This window comes from Sapajus apella, unplaced genomic scaffold, assembly GCF_009761245.1.
Source record: "Sapajus apella isolate SASKATOON/1434 unplaced genomic scaffold, GSC_monkey_1.0 scaffold65, whole genome shotgun sequence".
Classification (NCBI taxonomy): Eukaryota; Metazoa; Chordata; class Mammalia; order Primates; family Cebidae; genus Sapajus; species Sapajus apella.
The window spans coordinates 385,364-404,622 of record NW_022437005.1 but is presented as its reverse complement, the minus strand read 5'-3'; the positions used below and the strand labels follow the sequence as shown (position 1 = coordinate 404,622).

Sequence of the window (19,259 nt, the reverse complement as noted above, 5' to 3'; positions counted from 1 at the left end):
AAAAAAGGCTGTGTGTTTAGCCAGTGGCCTTTGTGCCAAGCTTGTGTTGGAGTTCTTCATCCTAAACAGATTTGAGGCCCCTTGTTCATCCAGAGCCTGATTATGTGATGAGCACACATGGTAATTGTTACCTTGCCATTAAGTTAACCCCACCTTACCCAGAGAATAACTTCAGGTTCTTTCCACAACTGTGTTCATAATACTGATAATTACATTTTGTACATAATACTGCTTCCATTTGTCCAGCAACTCTTTTATCCTGTTTTTCTTCATCTTTTACTATGAAATGTTTCATGTATTTTAAAAAGAAGGATGTAATAAATTTGTGAGTTATAAAGGATAATAATAAAATGGACACCTGTGGACTTGCCACCTAGCCTAAGAAATCGCCCATTACCCGTATGTTTGAAGCCGCCATGTGGTCCTCTCTGATCTTATTACTGTGCTTTCTCCCCATCCTTTACTTTGTGTTTATCCCTGCTTTTCCTGAAAGCCTTTGCACACTTTTATGTATCTCTAAATGATATATTGTTTAGTTTTGCTTGATTTTAAACTTTACATAAATGGTATATCATATGATTTATTCTATGAGAATTTTTGTGTGTTCTTACATAATTACCTGAAAGGATGAGTTATTTTGTCATTGTAGACATAGCTCTATCAAATCAAACTGTTCCACTGTTCCCAGTTAGAACTGATATGCGGTGTTTTCCTCCCTCTTTTCACAATAGGCAAAGTTCTTTATCGAGTACTTTGTTTTGTTGCTGTTACCAAAGTATGCTGTGGTTTCAGAATAAAAAATGCTTAATTGAATTGATGCTTCCTGGAACATTAAAAAGATAAAAGGTTATTTTACTGTAAAATTCCAAACCGCCTTTTGGTTTCACTGGTATTAAAAATTTGGCGAGCACATATAAACACATGTACTTCAAAGAAGCTTCATTCTCAGGGCAACAGCAATATTGCTTATTTCCATTACATGGCACATACCACTGTGAGCACTTATGACTAGGCATTTCTGCTGGACTCACATGATCATAAAATAACTGTCAAAGAGAAGGCAAGTTAGCTTTTAGGCTGGTAGTGAGAAAAGAAATACTTATAGATGTTTTTCTGATGTTAATAATTTTATCTTGAAAATAGAATTAAAGCTTTGTTTTACATGAGAGTCCATTGTCGTAGTTGGAAGCTCATTTCTTTAGTGCTTCAGCAATGTTTTGGAATTGTTACATCTTCACTGTAGTGAAGATACCTCTTAAGAGATAAGCTGCATTTTAGTTCTTATTTAAGGATCAGATGGAAAGAAGAACATAAGTAACAGATGCAAGGTGAATAAGGCAGACATGATATTTAAACTTTTCAGCAATGGAGAGTAGCATTAATCCGATGAAGTAATGCTCTGAGATTAATAGTTTCAGAATTAGTTTTGGTTTTACAATACAAAGATGTTGATTGCAAGTATCTATAATCTGCCACTTTGTTTATAACAGAACTTTCCTTCCTTTAAATCATGAACGTATTTTTATACATTGTATCACTAACATACTCTGAATATTAGAAATAGATTTTCATCTGTAATTTTCTTCTCCATCATGAGAAGTATAGTTCTAGCTATTACCTTACCAAGAAGTATTTTTTGGCTCATAAAGTTTTTCATCTGAAATATAGAATACAGAAATTTATGAATAGATCTAGTGACGACGTAATTGTTATTACACTCAGGAAATTTTATAGTCAGTTTCATCTGCTCAAAGAGTAATAGAGTTTACCATGAAATAAATCCTTAAAAAGTATTTGTTTCATGAATAAAATCATGTTTCAGTAAAACTTGTTTTACTGAACGGTTCCTGTTCACCAGAGAACTTCCAAGCCCCAATCAAGTGTCCCTTTGTTTCTGGCAGTTTTTAGTACAATAAAAGGATAAAACAGAAAGATAATTGAACTGTCCTCCAGGGCTTATGTTACTCTTTGACCCACATCTCCTTTCAGTCAGCATCCTTCATTAGTTAGTCTTGAACAAATTTGAACAAGCCTTGGAAAGAGGGAGTGATTATTTTCTTGGCTTAGTATAAACAGGATTCCATAGAACTCGATCCCCATTGCTCCAAAGACAGTTAAGTAGTGAAAGTTTTTCAGGGAAGCACACCAAGTCAGAGTTTCTTCACGGCCATAATGAGACATGTGTAATATGAGTCTTAAGGATTCCATGTCAGGACAGTCCAGTATCTTTTTTTTTTTTTTTTCCTAAACTCCCTACCAGTTATAAAGACTCTGACAATCGGGGGGAGGAAATCTACAGCAGTAAGAGGAGGCGGTTCTATTTACAGTTCTTCATTCTTCCCATTTAAAAACTGAATTTCTCTGTACTCAGTAAGGAGTAACTTAAATCTGTGCAGAATGTCCTAGGACATGCCATTTGACCTAAGGCTCAGGAGTGGCAGCTAACTTGTCAACTGCCCAACCCAAGACAGCTCTGATTTTAGAGTTCTGTTTTCCTTGCAAGCAAGTCTGGGATGTGAAGCCAAGCAGAGACGTTTTAAGTGGGTACAGGAGCCAGTGCAGCTAGGCGTTGTTAACAGCAAGTGGAGGACAATATATGTATATATGTTTTTAAAGAGGAGGAAAGTGGCTGATGACTTCTTTCTGGTCAGAAAAAAAGAATCCATTTGGATAGAAAAAACTTACTTGCAACCTGGTAAGGAAACTGTTTTGTCTGACTTAAAACAGGATGATATGCGGATGATTTTGAAAGTAAAGTATCCTAGGGACAGCATCATGAGAAAGGTAGCTTGTAGCTCTTTTAGCCCATAAAGCTGGTGATTTAAATGCTATTAGGAGGCAAAACCATGCATTCGGGATTAAGGGAGGCTTTATATAGCAGAGCTCCACCAAGACCGAAGTAGAACCGCTGTTGGGCATATAAATTTAATTGTTCCAAATTCTTAAATACAACTTTCTGGAAAGGCTGGTCTCTAAGTACAAATACATCCTGAAGGTCTTTATAATCCATCATTTTTGAAGCACACATGCAGCGCACCCCTGTCTAACCCATTCTCTGATGTTGGAACAGGAACAGTAGTGTGTACCTTTTTTCACATTGCATTTGTATGTCATGATGTGTGAAGAAGCCACTTGGTGGAGACTTCTGCCAAATCTCTGTGTCCATGTTTCACATGGTAAACCCCCTCAGAACTTATTTTAGTGTGTCAGTGTTTTCTGATGAGAATCTTTTCATGGTCTGGGCATCTCTAGTAGTCCCACAGATCTCTGGGCTTTGGCCTTCTAAAGAACACAAGCATTTTTCAATCAGCAGCTGAGGTTATAAACAGTTACTAGTCACTACCAAAGGAAAATGGTCATTACTCAAAGACTAGAAGCTTCTCTAGATGGAAATAAGCTTGAGCTTGACCACACCGAGACTGTGATAGCCAGTGCTATCACAGTCTCCGATGTGTTACTTCAGGCCACTCATTTACCCTGCATATTGCCTGAGTTCATGGTCTCCTACATGTAATAGTTACATCTGGAAAAATTCCAGTGCTATGAGGTAGCATTTCCCAGGTTTGCTATATTTTAGAATTATCTTTTCATACTGTTACCATAAACTTCAATTTTTAGTATATGGAAGAATTTCAGATTAAGTACTCAAAAATCAGGAGACACATTATAGATTTCTAGATATCACTGACGGTAAATGCTACTCTTTTAATTTAAAATTTTTCTGTGTAACCGTATTTGAGCAAACTTCGTACTACACTTTGCTTAGTTTTAATTATAAATTAGGACTAACTAATATTAAAACATTTTAAAAGCTTTTTTGTGAAATGAACCTCACTCACAAATGTCTCTACTTATTTTTAAAAACTTATGATTTTGAAATTTTTGTGGTTTTTTTTGTGATTTTGAAATTTTTAAATTTCTGATGGAAAAGCAGCTTGGGGAAGTTGTCAGGTACAGTGTGTGTGTGTTTGGCTCTGTTTGTTTTGATTGCTCTTTGAACATAGCAGATTTTGCCTTACGTGTATATGTTCAGTGTAAATGGAAGTAGGGGCTTCTTCATGTTCTATCCTAAGATGTGCTTATGTTTTAGGTAATCATGAGAACAGGAAACAAATTGGAAGCTTTAGACTAGTTTCACATCATGATAATATATTCTAATGAAGGACAATTAAAAATATATGGTAAGATCTGAATATCTTAACCTAAACAGGGAAGAAATTATCTTCATAGATATTGTAGATTAACAGGGTAATTGATTTTGGAGGTATTAAAAAAATAGGAAATATATGAAAACAGGGTCAAATTCAGAAGTTTCAGAGGTGGTGAAAAATAGGTTGCCATTCATTCAGGTTCCTTACTCAGCGAGTTCCCTCTCCAAGAGCAACCATTGCTGCCAGTTCCTAAGATATTCTTCCAGAGAGTCCCTGTGTACTTACAAGCATGTTCATACATCATCCTCTTTTATTTCACAAAAATGGCAGCACCATCTTTATACATTATTCTCTACCTTACCTTACTTTTTAGCCAACGGTCATGTAGATTCGTGTTTTTACAAACTGCAGCATGTCACATTAATGAGTTCTAAATCAATTTAGTGAATCACAAGTAGAATTTTTTAAATGCCGTAAGTAGACTGTAAAGAACCCAGTAGAAGAGATCAATACATTGCAAGTAGAAGAGCAAATATTATTTTGTAAAATTTTAGTTATAAATAGATGTGTGTACTAAATGACAATGTGTGGGGTTTTTGTTGTTGTTGTTTGTTTTGACTTGGTTTTGGATTTTACTGTGGTTTGTGGTCAAAAAGTTTGAAAAACAGTTTAGTTGTTCCAAAGCATTCATGTAGAGTTTCCTGATTTGTTTTTAATTGTTATGTAGTATTTCATTGTATAGAGTAACATAGTTATACATATGCCCAATAGGCTATTAATTGATTTCTAATTTCTTGCTAATTAAAGCTACTTTGATGAAGATTCTTATAAATATGGTATTTTATACATATAAGGGCATATCTGTGGAATAAATATCTAGAAATAAAATTGCTAGGTCAAAGGGTGTGTAATTTTGATAAATACAGTCAATCCTCATTATTCCTGGATTCTGTATTTGTTAATTTGCCTACTTGCTAACATTTATTTGTAAACCCCAAATCAGCATTTCAGCACTCTCATAGTCACTTGTGGACATGATGAAGTGGTGAACATTTTGAGTCACCTGATGTGCACATTCCCAGCTGAGGTGAACAAGATGATGCTCTGCCTTCCTGTTTCAGCTATCATACTACAATTGTATCCATTTTGTGGTCTATTTTGTGCCATGTTTTCCACATTTTTGCACTTTTTAATGATGATTTTGCCATTTAAAATTGTGCCAAACATGGTGCTGAAGTGCTGTCTGGTGTTCCAAAGTGCAAGAAGATGGTAGTGTCTTGTGGGACAAAATGTGCATTTTGGATAAGCTTCATTTAGGCAGAAATTGTAGTGCTGTTAGTGGTGAATTCATGTGAAATTAATATATGATATGCTCAGATAAAAGAAGAGGAAACTCACTGATCTGTATGTGAGGCTGCTCCAGAAGGTGCTAAATTAACATCTATATATGCAGTGATGGAAAAGATGGAAAAGCAGCTAAATTAATGGATTCATGGAATGATGACCAGTTACAAAACGCATAGAGGAGAGCATTGTTGTGAAACTTGAAAGCCAAAGAAATATATAGGCATGTTACCTGGCATCAGGAAAATGTTTAACCCTTCTTGGCTAGTGTTTTATTATAAAGAAATACTGCATATAATGAATTATAAATAAGAGAATAAATACATATTTTTAAAAGATTAAACAGAAACACATATAAAATAAGATTATTTGTTGATAACGTTATTAAAATGTTTTGACCAGAGATGTGCAGGAACCTAGCCTTGTATTTTCCCTACCAGTAATGGCTCATTATTTGCTAATTCAGTGTTCATCAACATTATAGAACATAATTACCACGAATTCAGAGAATGTTCTTCCAGATAGCCATACTCCCACCATTGTTATATGAATCTGCTTTTTTCTCCACTCCTAGCTAACACAAAAGTTGTTTCAAACTTTTTGATATCTGAAAACTGATAGTCTGATAATAGTCTGAAACCTGATAATGGTATCTTGTGATTTTAATTTGCATATATTTTAGTATAACGTAGATTATCTTTTCATATATTTTAGAGCCATTTATATTCCCTTTTGCTCATATCCTTTCTGCGTTTTCTTTGGGTATTTGTCTGTTATTGATTTATATCAGATCTTTATATATTAAGAAAATTAGTCCTTTCTTTATGTGACAAATTGCAAATATTTCCCCAAATTTGTCATTCATCTCTTGACTTCCATTTTTCTCCACATGGCAAAAAACAAACACTATAAACATGCCAGGTGAGGTGGATCATGTCTATAGTCCCAGCAATTTGAAAGGCCAAGGTGGGCGGATCACCTGCGGTCAAGAGTTCAAAACCAGCCTGGCTGACATGGTGAAACCCCATCTCTTCTAAAAATACATAAACTACCCAGGCACAAGAATCGAGAATGACATGGACTTAGGAAGTGGAGATTGTAGTGAGCTGAGATTATGCCACTACATGCCAGCCTAGGTGACGGAGTGAGACTCTTTCTCAAAAAAACAAAAAACAGAAAACAAAACACTGTATTTTTAAACTAGTTAAATATATTGATCTTAGACATCTTTTATGGTCTCTGGTTTCTTTATGGTTCAAAAGCTTTCCTTAAGAGAGATTTAAAATGTTGTAAGAGTTGTGTTTGGTGTTAGATGTTTTGTGTCTTTTGGTGTTTGTAAGGAATTTAGTCTTCTTAATATGTAACAAGTATAAATCCTTATCTATAGTGAGTAGATTTCAGAGTAATAGAACAATGAAATACCACAGGCTTTCTGATCCCCGAGTCCGGCTTGAAATCCAATCTGTGTACCTAGTAAAATGACTGACACCATACTCCTTCCCTTCTCTGATCCTCAGGTTCCCCATCTATGCTTTGCTGAGTTCTGCTATGAAAGACAATGCCTGGCACATGAGAGATCCTCAACGTTAGCCCCTCCCTGTCTTAGTTCCTTGAGGTCTTCTACTAAGAAATAATTTTTTAAATTAACTTGCATTATGCGTGTACTACAAGTAATAAAATAATTTATCTTCAAAAGCGTTTTATAATTTAAATCCTATACAGTTTCTTCAGAGATTTTCAAGCTAGCGTGAATTAACAACTCATAACTATGTACTGATTTGAGTTGTCATTATTAAAATATGTGGCAGTACAGTGCTTTGCCTTTTACTGGTGGATGGGATAAATGTTTGTGAAAAACAGTAAAGAATGAATTTTTAGACATTGAGATATGCTTTAAAAACTCCTAAGCACTATATCTAGAAATTTTATTGAAACCCTTCATATAAAAATAATTATTTAATGAAGTTAATCAATATACCCTAATTTATCATCTTTTGTAAATCTAAATTTTTATGTTTATTTAATTTTCCAAAAGCAGACTACATTTATAGGGAGAATAATACATTTAAAAATCATTAAAATGATCTTTAATAAATAAAAGGGTAATGTCTTTACCCTTTGCTCTCGTGGTCATATTAGCTCATTTTCATCTATTTTTCTTGGCTAATTCCTGAGCAGTTGTCCCCTTAATATTTAGGACATGTGGAAAAGGTACAATTTTAGAAATAACTTTGTATTTGAATACAATTTAGTGTCACCACTCTAGGGAACTTCAGTAAGACTTGAGTGCTTTTGCTCTACTAGGCAAGTTAGAATATCGCAGACCTTGCTCTGGATGTCAAGATTTTTTTTTTTTAAATTTTATTGCATTTTAGGTTTTGGGGTACATGTGAAGAACATGCAAGATTGTTGCATAGGCACATACGTGGCAGTGTGATCTGCTGCCTTCCTCCCCATCACCCACATCTAGCACTTCTCCCCATGCTATCTCTCCCCAACTCCCCTCACCCCACTGTCCCTCCCCTATTTCCCCCCAGCAGACCCCAGTGTGTAGTGCTCCCCTCCCTGTTTCCATGTGTTCTCATTGTTCAACACCCGCCTATGAGTGAGAGCATGTGGTGTTTGATTTTCTGCTCTTGTGTCAGTTTGCTGAGAATGATGGTTTCCAGGTTCATCCATGTCCCTACAAAGGACACAAACTCATCGTTTTTTATGGCTTTATAATATTCTGTGGTGTATATGTGCCACATTTTCCCTGTCCAGTCTATCATCAATGGACATTTGGGTTGGTTCCAGGTCTTTGCTATTGTAAACAGTGCTGCAATGAACATTCGTGTGCACGTGTCCTTATAGTAGAACGATTTAGAATCCTTTGGATATATACCCAGTAACGGGATTGCTGGGTCAAATGGAATTTCTGTTTCTAGGTCCTTGAGGAATCGCCACACTGTCTTCCACAATGGTTGAACTAATTTACACTCCCACCAACAGTGTAAAAGTGTTCCTGTTTCTCCACATCCTCTCCAGCATCTGTTGTCTCCAGATTTTTTAATGATCACCATTCTAAGTGGCGTGAGATGGTATCTCAATGTTGTTTTGATTTGCATTTCTCTGATGACCAGTGATGATGAGCATTTTTTCATATGTTTGTTGGCCTCGTGTATGTCTTCTTTTCTAAAGTATCTGTTCATATCCTTTGCCCACTTTTGAATGGGCTTGTTAGTTTTTTTCTCATAAATCTGTTTTAGTTCTTTGTAAATTCTGGATATCAGCCCTTTGTCAGATGGGTAAACTGCAAAAATTTTTTCCCATTCTGTTGGTTGCCGATTCACTCTAATGACTTTGTTTTGCTGTGCAGAAGCTGTGGAGTTTGATTAGGTCCCATTTGTCTATTTTGGCTTTTGTTGCCAATGCTTTTGGTGTTTTGGTCATGAAGTCCTTGCCTACGCCTATGTCCTGAATGGTTTTGCCTCGATTTTCTTCTAGGGTTTTTATGGTGTTAGGTCTTATGTTTAAGTCTTTAATCCATCTGGAGTTAATTTTAGTGGAAGGTGTCAGGAAGGGGTGCAGTTTCTGCTTTCTGCACATGGCTAGCTAGTTTTCCCAACACCATTTATTAAACAGGGAATCCTTTCCCCATTGCTTGTTTTTGTCAGGTTTGTCAAAGATCAGATGGTTGTAGATATGTTGTGTTGCCTCCGAGACCTCTGTTCTGTTCCATTGGTCTATATCTCTGTTTTGGTACCAGTACCATGCTGTTTTGATTACTGTAGCCTTGTAGTATAGTTTTAAGTCCGGTAGTATGATGCCTCCAGCTTTGTTCTTTTTGCTTAGAATTGACTTGGCTATGCGGGCCCTCTTTTGGTTCCATATGAAGTTTAAGGTGGTTTTTTCCAGTTCTGTGAAGAAGGTCATTGGTAGCTTGATGGGGATAGCATTGAATCTGTAAATTACTTTGGGCAGTATGGCCATTTTCACGATATTGATTCTTCCTAACCATGAACATGGAATTATTCTCCATCTGTTTGTGTCCTCTCTTATTTCATTGAGCAGTGGCTTGTAGTTCTCCTTGAAGAGGTCCTTTACGTTCCTTGTTAGTTGTTTTCCTAGGTATTTTATTCTCTTTGTGGCAATTGTGAATGGCAGTTTGTTCTTGATTTGGCTCTCTTTAAGTCTGTTATTGGTGTATAGGAATGCTTGTGATTTTTGTACATTGATGTTGTATCCTGAGACTTTGCTGAAGTTGCTTATCAGTTTCAGGAGGTTTGGTGCTGAGACGATGGGGTCTTCTAGATATACAATCATGTTGTCTCCAAATAGGGACAATTTGACTTCCTCCTTTCCTATTGGAATACCCTTTATTTCTTTTTCTTGCCTGATTGCTCTGGCTCAGTCTTCCAGTACTATATTGAATGGGAGTGGTGAGAGAGGGCATCCTTGTCTAGTGCCAGATTTCAAAGGGAATGCTTCCAGTTTTTGCCCATTTAGTATGATATTGGCTGTTGGTTTGTCGTAAATAGCTTTTATTATTTTGAGATACGTTCCATTGATACCTAGCTTATTGAGGGTTTTTAGCATAAAGGGCTGTTGAATTTTGTCAAAGGCCTTCCCTGCATCAGTTGAGATAATCATGTGGTTTTTGTCTTTGGTTCTGTTTATGTGGTGTATTACGTTTATAGACTTGCGTATGTTGAACCAGCCTTGCATCCCCGGGATGAAGCCTCCTTTATCATCATGGTGGATAAGCTTTTTGATGTGCTGTTGCAATCGGCTTGCCAGTATTTTATTGAAGATATTTGCGCCTGTGTTCATCATGGATATTGGCCTGAAGTTTTCTTTTCTTGTTGAGTCTCTGCCGGGTTTTGGTATCAGGATGATGTTGGTCTCATAAAATGATTTGGGAAGGATTCCCTCTTTCTGGGGATGTCAAGATTTTTGAAGTTCAAAGCCGATGTGTGTGGAGGAAAAAACATCTGGTGAAGAGAATTTGCTTCATTGCGTGACACTGTTTCCCTGTACTCCTCAGTGGAGCGTCTGTTGAGCAGGTTGGCAGGTTTAATAATTAATTAATGATGAGGGAATGAGCCATTTATCTGAGGAACTCAATTTTGCGCCTTACTGCCTCTTTCTTCCCCACATGTCTGGCAAAGCCTTCAGAGGCTAGGATCATGGAATCACAGAGTTGGGTCTCAACTCAAACACTTGTCTCCAGGCTGAACTAGCTTAGAGATATAAACAGACGGATGGCCTGGGGGACAGGGTATAGTGTTGAGCAATGCAGTCTTATTATCAGGGACTTTTGAAATTTTTATTGGAGTACATTACAACTTTAAGGATGCCTTAAAAAACTCAGAATTTTGAAGATATGTATTTGAATGTGACAGAGCTTTGTGTGCATCCCTGGATGTTTACAGTTTTCTTTTTGTAACTTTTTATTTAGGTATAATTTTACACATAGAGAAAAGTTCCAAGAATAGTACAAGGGACATTCATGATTCCTTTTCCGAGATTCAACCAGTGTTTTCATTTTCTTCTGTTTGTTTTCCCATCCTCACTCCCTCCTCCCTCTACACGCATGCACACACACACACACACACACACAAACAAATGCATTTTTTTCCCTGAACTATTTGAGAGTGAGGTGGAGACATTGGGCTCCTGTATTCCTAATACTTTGGTGAGTATTCCTTAAGAAGAAGGCCATTCTACTAAGTAATCACAGTGCAGTTATCAAAGTCATGGCTTTTAATATTGATATGACAGCACTGTCTAACCCACAGTCCCTTTTCCAACTTTATCAGTTATCTCCATAATGTCCCTCATGACATCTCCTCTCACCACCGAGTCCAGAGTGCAATCCAGGATGACATGTGTTCAGTTGTCATGTCTCCTTTAAACAGGAAGTTTCCCAACTTTGTGTTTTCTGACTTTGGCGTTTTTGAAGAGTTCAAACCAGTTATTTAGTAGAGTGTTGCTATTTCAAGTCTGTTTGATGTTTTCTCATTTGATTCTGGTTATGTGTTTTTGTTAGGAAGACCAAATACCACAGAAGTTTCGTGTCTCAAGGTATTTTATCAAAAGGCATATGGTACTGATTTGTGCCTTCACTGGTGGTGTTAGCTTTGTTCAGTGAATTAAGTTGGAGTCTGTCATGTGCTTCCACAGTGAACTAACAGTTTTTCCAGTTACAAGAATTTTTTGGAGAGATACTTTGAAGCTATGTAAATAGCCTGCGCCTCTTCAAATTTCCACCTACTAGTTTTAGCAACCATGATTTTCTGTTATTTTTCTGTACTTATTTGTTCACATTCTGCTGAAGGATGAGCTTTGTCTTCTCTTTATTTATTTGTTTGGTTCAGTATGGGTTCGTTGGTTCTTACTTTGTTCAGTGGTTATAATTCATTACGCTCATTATTTATTTTGATAGGCACAGATTTTGCCAGTGAGAGCCTTTCAGATTGACCCCTGGGTCTTTTTGATAAGTCTCCTTTATTCTTTGAGCATTTTCTTTTTTTTTTTTTTTTTGAGGCAGAGTCTCGCTCTTGTTGCCCAGGCTGGAGTGCAGTGGCATGATCTTCGCTCACTGCAACAGCCTCCACCTTCTAGGTTCAGGCAGTTCTCCTGCCTCAGCCTCTTGAGTAGCTGGGACTACAGGCACTTGCCACCACACCTGGCTAATTTTTTGTATTTTTAGTGGAGATGGGGTTTCACCGTGTTAGCCAGGATGGTCTCGATCTCCTGCCCTCGTGATCCACCCGCCTTGGCCTCCCAAAGTGCTGGGATTACAGGCATGAGCCACCATGCCCAGCCTCTTTGAGCATTTTCTTTCTTTACTGGCACAAGATGTACCAGATTCATTTTATATTTTCTCTGTGCCAGCTCTGGAATGGACATTTCTCCAAGAACCCCTGGTTCTTTTTTGTAGAGAATGGCATTTAGAAATTAAGGGCTGGGTGCAGTGGCTCATGCCTGTAATCTCAGCACTTTGGGAGGCTGAGGCGGGTAGATCACCTGAGGTCAGGAGTTTGAGACCAGCCTGGCCAACATGGTGAAACCCCATCTCTACTAAAAATACAAAATTAGCTGGGCATGGTGGCACATGCCTGTAATCCCAGCTACTTGGAAGGCTGAGGCAGGAGAATTGCTTGTACCCAGGAGCCAGAGGCTGCAGTGAACTGAGATCATGCCATTGAACTTCAGCCTGGACAACAAGAGTGAAACTCCATCTCAAAAATAAAAAAAGGGAAATTAAGATCTGCAGTATGTGTCATTTGTCTGTGTGCATGCATGTGGTTTAAAGAATCCACACTATGGAATATTACATTTACTAAATCATTGTATACAGTGTGTATGAGTGTGTGCATTTAATCGTTACAGATTCAAACAGAAGAGCATTTATTTTACATGTAATAATCATAAGTTTTGACAGGAAAGAAATACATTTTTCATTTCACAGTAAATGGCATTACACAGTTTTGAGTGATAAATCATCTTGACATTTATGAAGGAGCAAATGGAAAGTGGGGAACTGAGTATGTTAAATATAAAGCTATCTTTAACTGTTCTATTAAAAAGCAAAGATTTATTTTCCATCTGTGATCTGAATGTGCCTATTTGTGTTCTCTTTTACAACAGTGGAATTTCTGTGGAGCCACACAACAGAGAGCATGTGTGTTGGATATATGTCAGCCCAGGATGGGAAAGCCAAGGTAAGCGGGAAAGAACTGGTCATAACCTGAGAACCTTGTAGCCATTGCATAAACCTCTAACTAGCTAAGTTGATATGGATGAATTTTGTTAGCTTTTCTTGGGCAGTAACTCTATGATCTTTGTAAGAATCTGAATAAGAACAGTTAACAATGCTGACAGCCCCAGAGAAAACCAGTATATCTATTTTGCTTTTGGTGACAGAGGAAGGGAGCATTAGGAAAAGCCTGCCCACCTTCCCCTACAGCTCCCATCTTTTTCCTTTTGCCCATTGCAATTAAGTTGAAAAGAGGAGACTGGGATTTGGGAAGAGAAAATGGGAGTGAAGCTGATAAGCTGACATAGGTGGTTGATTCTGCAAGGAGTGTTAGAATAAAGGAAGCTAAATCAAAGCAAGCTTTGACTCTAGAAAGCATCCTGCATGTTTGATGGCACAGTGGCTGACATGCTTGCAAGTATGACCTGTCTCATCTTTCAGTGTGTTCTGTCATGCCCTGACATGATGTCTTCACGGGCAGAAGCAGTGGTCTTTGTCTACATGCCACATGCCTGTGGCACACGTCCCTCAGTGAGTTACAATAATTACATAGACATCCACATACTGTCTCCAGAGTTGCTTGGCTTCCCTGGGTTCTTGAAGGTTGAGCCTGGGAGTAAGCAACGTGATTTATGGATTTTATTTTATATTGACCTCATGTTCTTCTTGTTCATAAAATTTTTAGGAACAGCTGTGGCCTGTGATGTTTACTTGGCATTAAAGTATCTCAGTTGTAAAGCTGTGAAGTTGGGCAGCCTTGTTTTTAAAGGAAATGATTTATTTTGTACATTTTGACTTATAAAATAAGACTTCTGATATGAACCGTCTGATGCAGATTGAATCATAAAGGATAAATACAATAAAGAGCACTTTATTGTTTATTTGCTGTGTAATACCCATCCAGACTGTCCTCTGTATATTATCCAGCCAGCGAGTAGCTCCACAGAACTTCTGTGAATAATGTAAAGAGCATTTAATCAGACAAGGATTGGCTTATATTGCGAAAATATTACTGAGATCCCTTTGTTTCACCTCCACCTGGTACAATATTCACACTGTGTTAGTAGACCTATTTCCTAAGAGAATGCATAAAAGATTGTTTCATAATTTATGTAGAATGGAAATATGTTTGCCCATTTTAAAGGTGATTTAAGGGTTTAGAACAGCACTGTCTAATAGAATTTTGTGTGATGTAAACATTATATATCTCTGTTTTTCAACAGGAAAGCTACTAGCCACATGTGGTTATTGATCACTTAAATGTAGCTAGTTTGATTGAGGAACTGAATTTTAAAATTTTACTTAATTTTAAATAGCCACATGTGGCTCGTGGTTACCATATTGAACAGTACAAGTTTAATAAGTAAGTGGGAAAATGGTTATTCATATTTTCAGATTCATTTCTTCTCAGTGACAAAAGAGTTCCCAAATAGAAAACAGCATGATAAACCCCAAGAATCCTTGCATAGGAATAGCTTGCAGTCATTTCAGTTTCTCTGTCCCCTTACATATTCATTCAGAACTAAGATTGCTTTTTAACAAAAGAATATGTCTGAGGTGGACTTCAGCACTGAAGCCAGTCTGGTGGGGTGTGATTATGTTATTAGGTCACTTGTGTGGAAATATTTTTGTTATCCTTGCTGGTGGCCCGTGGAAGACACCTTACTATTTAATGTAAAATATAGGTAGTAAAGAGTGGAGAGTCCTGCTATGAGCCCAAAGATATTTGGCCTCCAGTTATATAGCTTGACATCTGGTAGACATGGTTTTCTTATTGTTGGTAAATTCTCCAGTTGGTAATCAGTTTGGCAAGGAGATGCAGCTGGTCCTCTTGCCTGTCTTGTAAATTATGTTTTTGACCTTCCTTGAGGAGAGTTAATCCCTTTTCCTTTCTTTCTCCTTTGAGCCTGTGACTACAAATACTTTTAAGAAAAATAAAAAAAAGAAAGACAACCCCAAAACAAAAACACTAATGATTTGGCTGCTGAATTCTATTGATCAAAAAGAAAAATTATCTCTTTTATTATAAAGTCTAGAATTTTATTGTATTGCAAGTAAGACAAAGTTATAGATGAGAAGCTGAGCCCAAAAGAGAAAGGGGGTTATAAAAAGTTTGTATTCTATTTAAGCTTTGGACCTATCTCTCCCTCTGATTTCCTGACTTCTGTAAAAGAATAGTCGAACCACTAGTGGCATACCTGTTCAGTATCATGACTGGTTTGTGAAGCATGTTCCTCCATAATGTTGAGAGCCGTGGTAGCAAAATGAGTACAAAGGCATCTTAAAGTATTTAAAATTTAAAAACTATTTTTAAAAGTTCAAAAAAATGTGCCCTGCTTTTCAAAAATTGTCTTCTTTCTGTGTGTTACCAAACTCAGAAACTGAAGCCACCTGGCCATTTGAGCATATATAAGGTAGCTGTGTTTAATCCGAGATAAGGCTTTGAATTAAGGCTTAGCTCAAAAATCATACTGCTTAGAAAAGGCTGGATGATAATCAATATCATTGTAACAGGAATGCATATATAATTTGAATAAGTAGAGCTAAGTTTTTTTTTAGAAGTCTCTTTTTTTAAAGAATGTTCTTGCAATTATATCATTTAATTTAATTTATAAACTACTTTGATAGCATAAGTTAAATATATCTTTTTAAGGAGCCAAAATTAGGGTATTGGTACCAGCTGGATTTTAAAAACAAATTGCCCATATCCTACCCAGATAGCAGACAGTTAATGAAGAGTTTTTAATAAACACCCAGTGTGCATGGACTACTGTAATAGAAACAGATGTTAAAACTGGCATGGAACTTATTCAACTATAATACATGAAATTAGGTTTCTTTTACTATATAGAGGTCACTTTTTATAACTGTGGTGAAAATACTGTTATAAAAATTTCCTTGAGGAGGAGCAGACTATTTTATAGTCTTTAAGCATCCCTCCACAGGCTTCTGATTAGTTATAGGGAAAAATAATAACTATATAATGGAAAAACCAGGCAACACCTTGACCATGTGATCAAAATTAATAGCACCAATGAGGGGCAGATGGACAACATGTGCCTCTGGCTATGATAACTTGAGGATACAGTATCACTTGTGTAGTATGACATCTGGAAATGTATAACCTGAACCTAACTAACTGTGAAGAAACATCAGACAAATTTAAAATGAGGAACATTTTGTGAAGAAAGAAAAAAAGAACCATGTTCTTCAATAATGTCAATGTCATAAAAGACAGAGGTTGCAGAAATGTTCCAGAGTAAACAATACTAAAGAGTTGTGACAACTAAATGCAGTAACTGGTCCTAGACTAGATTCTATATTGGAAAAATGCTATAAATGCATTATTAGGCCAATTTACGAAATTGGAATATAGATGGTAAAAAGTGTCATATCATTGTTAAACTTACGGAAGTTAATTACTGTGGTGTATAATATTTTTATTCTTAGGAAATATGCACTGACATATCTAGTGGTAAAGAGCCATAATATAGACAATATTTTCTCAGTGCTTCAGAAAAACGTATCATGTGGATGGATGGATACAGCAATAGCAAATTGCAAAGCAAATGGAGCAAAATGTTAACAGTAGGTGAACCTTGTTAAAGGATGTATAGATCTTCCGAAAACTACTCCATAATTCTTAAATTATTTTCAAATTAAAAATTTTTTAAATGTCACTCTTGGGTATTGTGGCACATTTGATTAGTTCTTTGGGCCTTGTAATTGAAATGATACAGTTCAAAAAATATCCTTGGTTTGTAACTGAGTCTGCATTGGATGAGTGATTACATTCCCCCAAAGAATTGCCTTTTTCTCATTTTGAGTTCCTGACTAGAATGACCAAATATTCAGATAATAACACATCTCTTACAAATATTTTGCAAAAATATTTCTATAATAGCTTCTTGTTTTCCAGTGGTATCAAAGAGAGATTAAGCTTTTTCATGATCAAGGTGCTGTCCTCTTAGGATGTTTTTTGTTATATTACTTAGCTTTTCTCAAAAAAAAATTTATTCAACAAATATTTGTGATGTTTCTCTGCCTTGTGTGACAAACCCTGTGTCATCCTCTGACACATGGTAGTGAAACAGGACAGATGTTGCCCATACCATATTTCCCTAACCTAGGGAAAGCACAGGGCACTGGATGATAACTCAGTGATATTTACATTTTGTTTTTAACATTTTTCTATTTTAATACTATGAAGTCTTCCAAACCTCATGAGGTCATGCCAGGATTTCTATTCTTGGCAGATCTGTCTAGTTCTTTGGGCCTTGCAGTTAAAATAAATAAGTATTGGGATAGGTGCAATGCCAGGAAGTTGGAGCCTGGGTTGCCCTCCCACTCCATGCACACTGTGATCTGTGGTTTGATCACTGTGCCTCTGGATCCCAGAGGCCTCATCTGTAATATGAGAATAAGAAATCCTTACTTCGCCTTAAGCCCTTCCTGTGATAAGATATTATAAGAATGAGGAAGCAAAACATTACCTGTCTGAAGACAGATGACTAGACCCCATTAAGTCCTTGATGTTGCTTCCAATCTGCAGAATTCCAATTCAGCATTCCAGATTACATGAACAAATATGTTGTCATTCAGTTTTCAGTAGGATTTTCGTAATACCACTGTTGTAGTATCTACTATGTTCCAACATGTTTTATCTTCACGAAGATGGTTTCCAGGGCTTTTTAAAAACTCAATGAATGTATATTTACAAAGGATAGCAGAGATGAAATTTCGAGTGCTTTTTGCTAGGCTTACAGCTTACCTCACACAAAGCTATGGGAAGAAGACTTAAATATAAAACATGACATGCACAAGAGGTAGCTATCAAAAGAAGTGAAAAGAAAATTCTGCTTCTAAATAGAATGAAGAAATTTGCAAGAGACTGTTGCTTCTACTCCCAAGTATGTTAATGAGCTGCATAAACTATAGAATCATAAATTTTTAAAAAGTATCCAGAGAACTTAATACATAGAGGAAAACCTAAGTAAACTATTTCCAGAAAGAGACAAGCCCTTCCTAGGAGACAAAAAACTCTGATTGCTTTATTCCCTGACAGAGCAGCAGCAGGAGTGGTCAAACTCAACATAGAGGGATATAAAGAGGAACCAGCCAAATTTTTAATGAACTCATTATGGCCATGTGTGAGCTGGTGTGACAGATTAAAATCCTGAGACGCTGCAGTCACAGAGAATTTATACCCACCACCAGTTTTTCTCTATGAGGTCTTCACCAAGTGGCAGCACACCAAAAGCTTGAAGCAGAGCAAAGAATTGTGAGTGATTCATTAAGGTGCATAAGATTTTCACCAAATACATGACAGTGGCCAAAGAGAGACTAGAGGCATAGGATAAGGCTGCTAGACAACTTGGAAGCTTAGTGATCCTTTATCAAATGCAACACAGTTGCAACAGAAGGCTGGGTTAAAGCAAAATAGACTTTCTAAAAAACCTCTCCTGCTTCCAGTGTGTACAAGCCCTTCATCAAGGGCAAGGCAGTGTTGTACAGAAGCCTAATGCCAGGGTAGGAGAGTGAAGAAATATTCCATGGCACAGAAATCTAGGGGAGGTTACAAAGAGCAAAATGAACACCTTAGCAACACGGAAAGCTGATGGATTGCCTATAAACAAAGAGAAAGTCTCCCATGGTTACAATGATGGTGCCGGGACTATAACAATGGACAATTCTCTAGAGTTGCACCTGGGCTCAGATCCCAAACCTTGCTTACAGGAAATTCCTGATCCAGGACACAAAATCAACATGTAAAAATTAGTAGCATTTTTATACACCAATAATGAACTTCCTGGAGAAAGAAATCAAGAAGTCAATTCCATTAACAATAGCTGAAAAGAAATACCTAGTAATAAATTTAACCAAGAAGATGCAAGACCTCTCCACTAAGGAAAACTACAAAACACTGATGAAAGAAATTGAAGAGTACACATACAAATGGAAAGACATCACATCCTCGTGGATCAGAAGAATTGGTATCTTTTTTTTTTTTTTTTTTTTTT

The 19,259-nt window shown here is 36.8% G+C and overlaps 1 protein-coding gene across 6 annotated transcripts in view; it reads left to right on the top strand.

The window, feature by feature from the left end:
• Positions 1-19,259, top strand: part of TASP1 (taspase 1) — a 243,572-nt gene that overhangs the window by 200,964 nt on the left and 23,349 nt on the right. For all 6 annotated transcript variants that reach the window (XR_004259822.1, XM_032248011.1, XM_032248014.1 and 3 more), the window contains one exon: positions 13,131-13,204. Coding sequence is in view for 5 of the 6 variants with exons in the window: in XM_032248011.1 (XP_032103902.1) it covers positions 13,131-13,204 (74 nt within the window). In the remaining variant the exon portion in view is untranslated. The remainder of the gene's footprint in view (positions 1-13,130; positions 13,205-19,259) is intronic.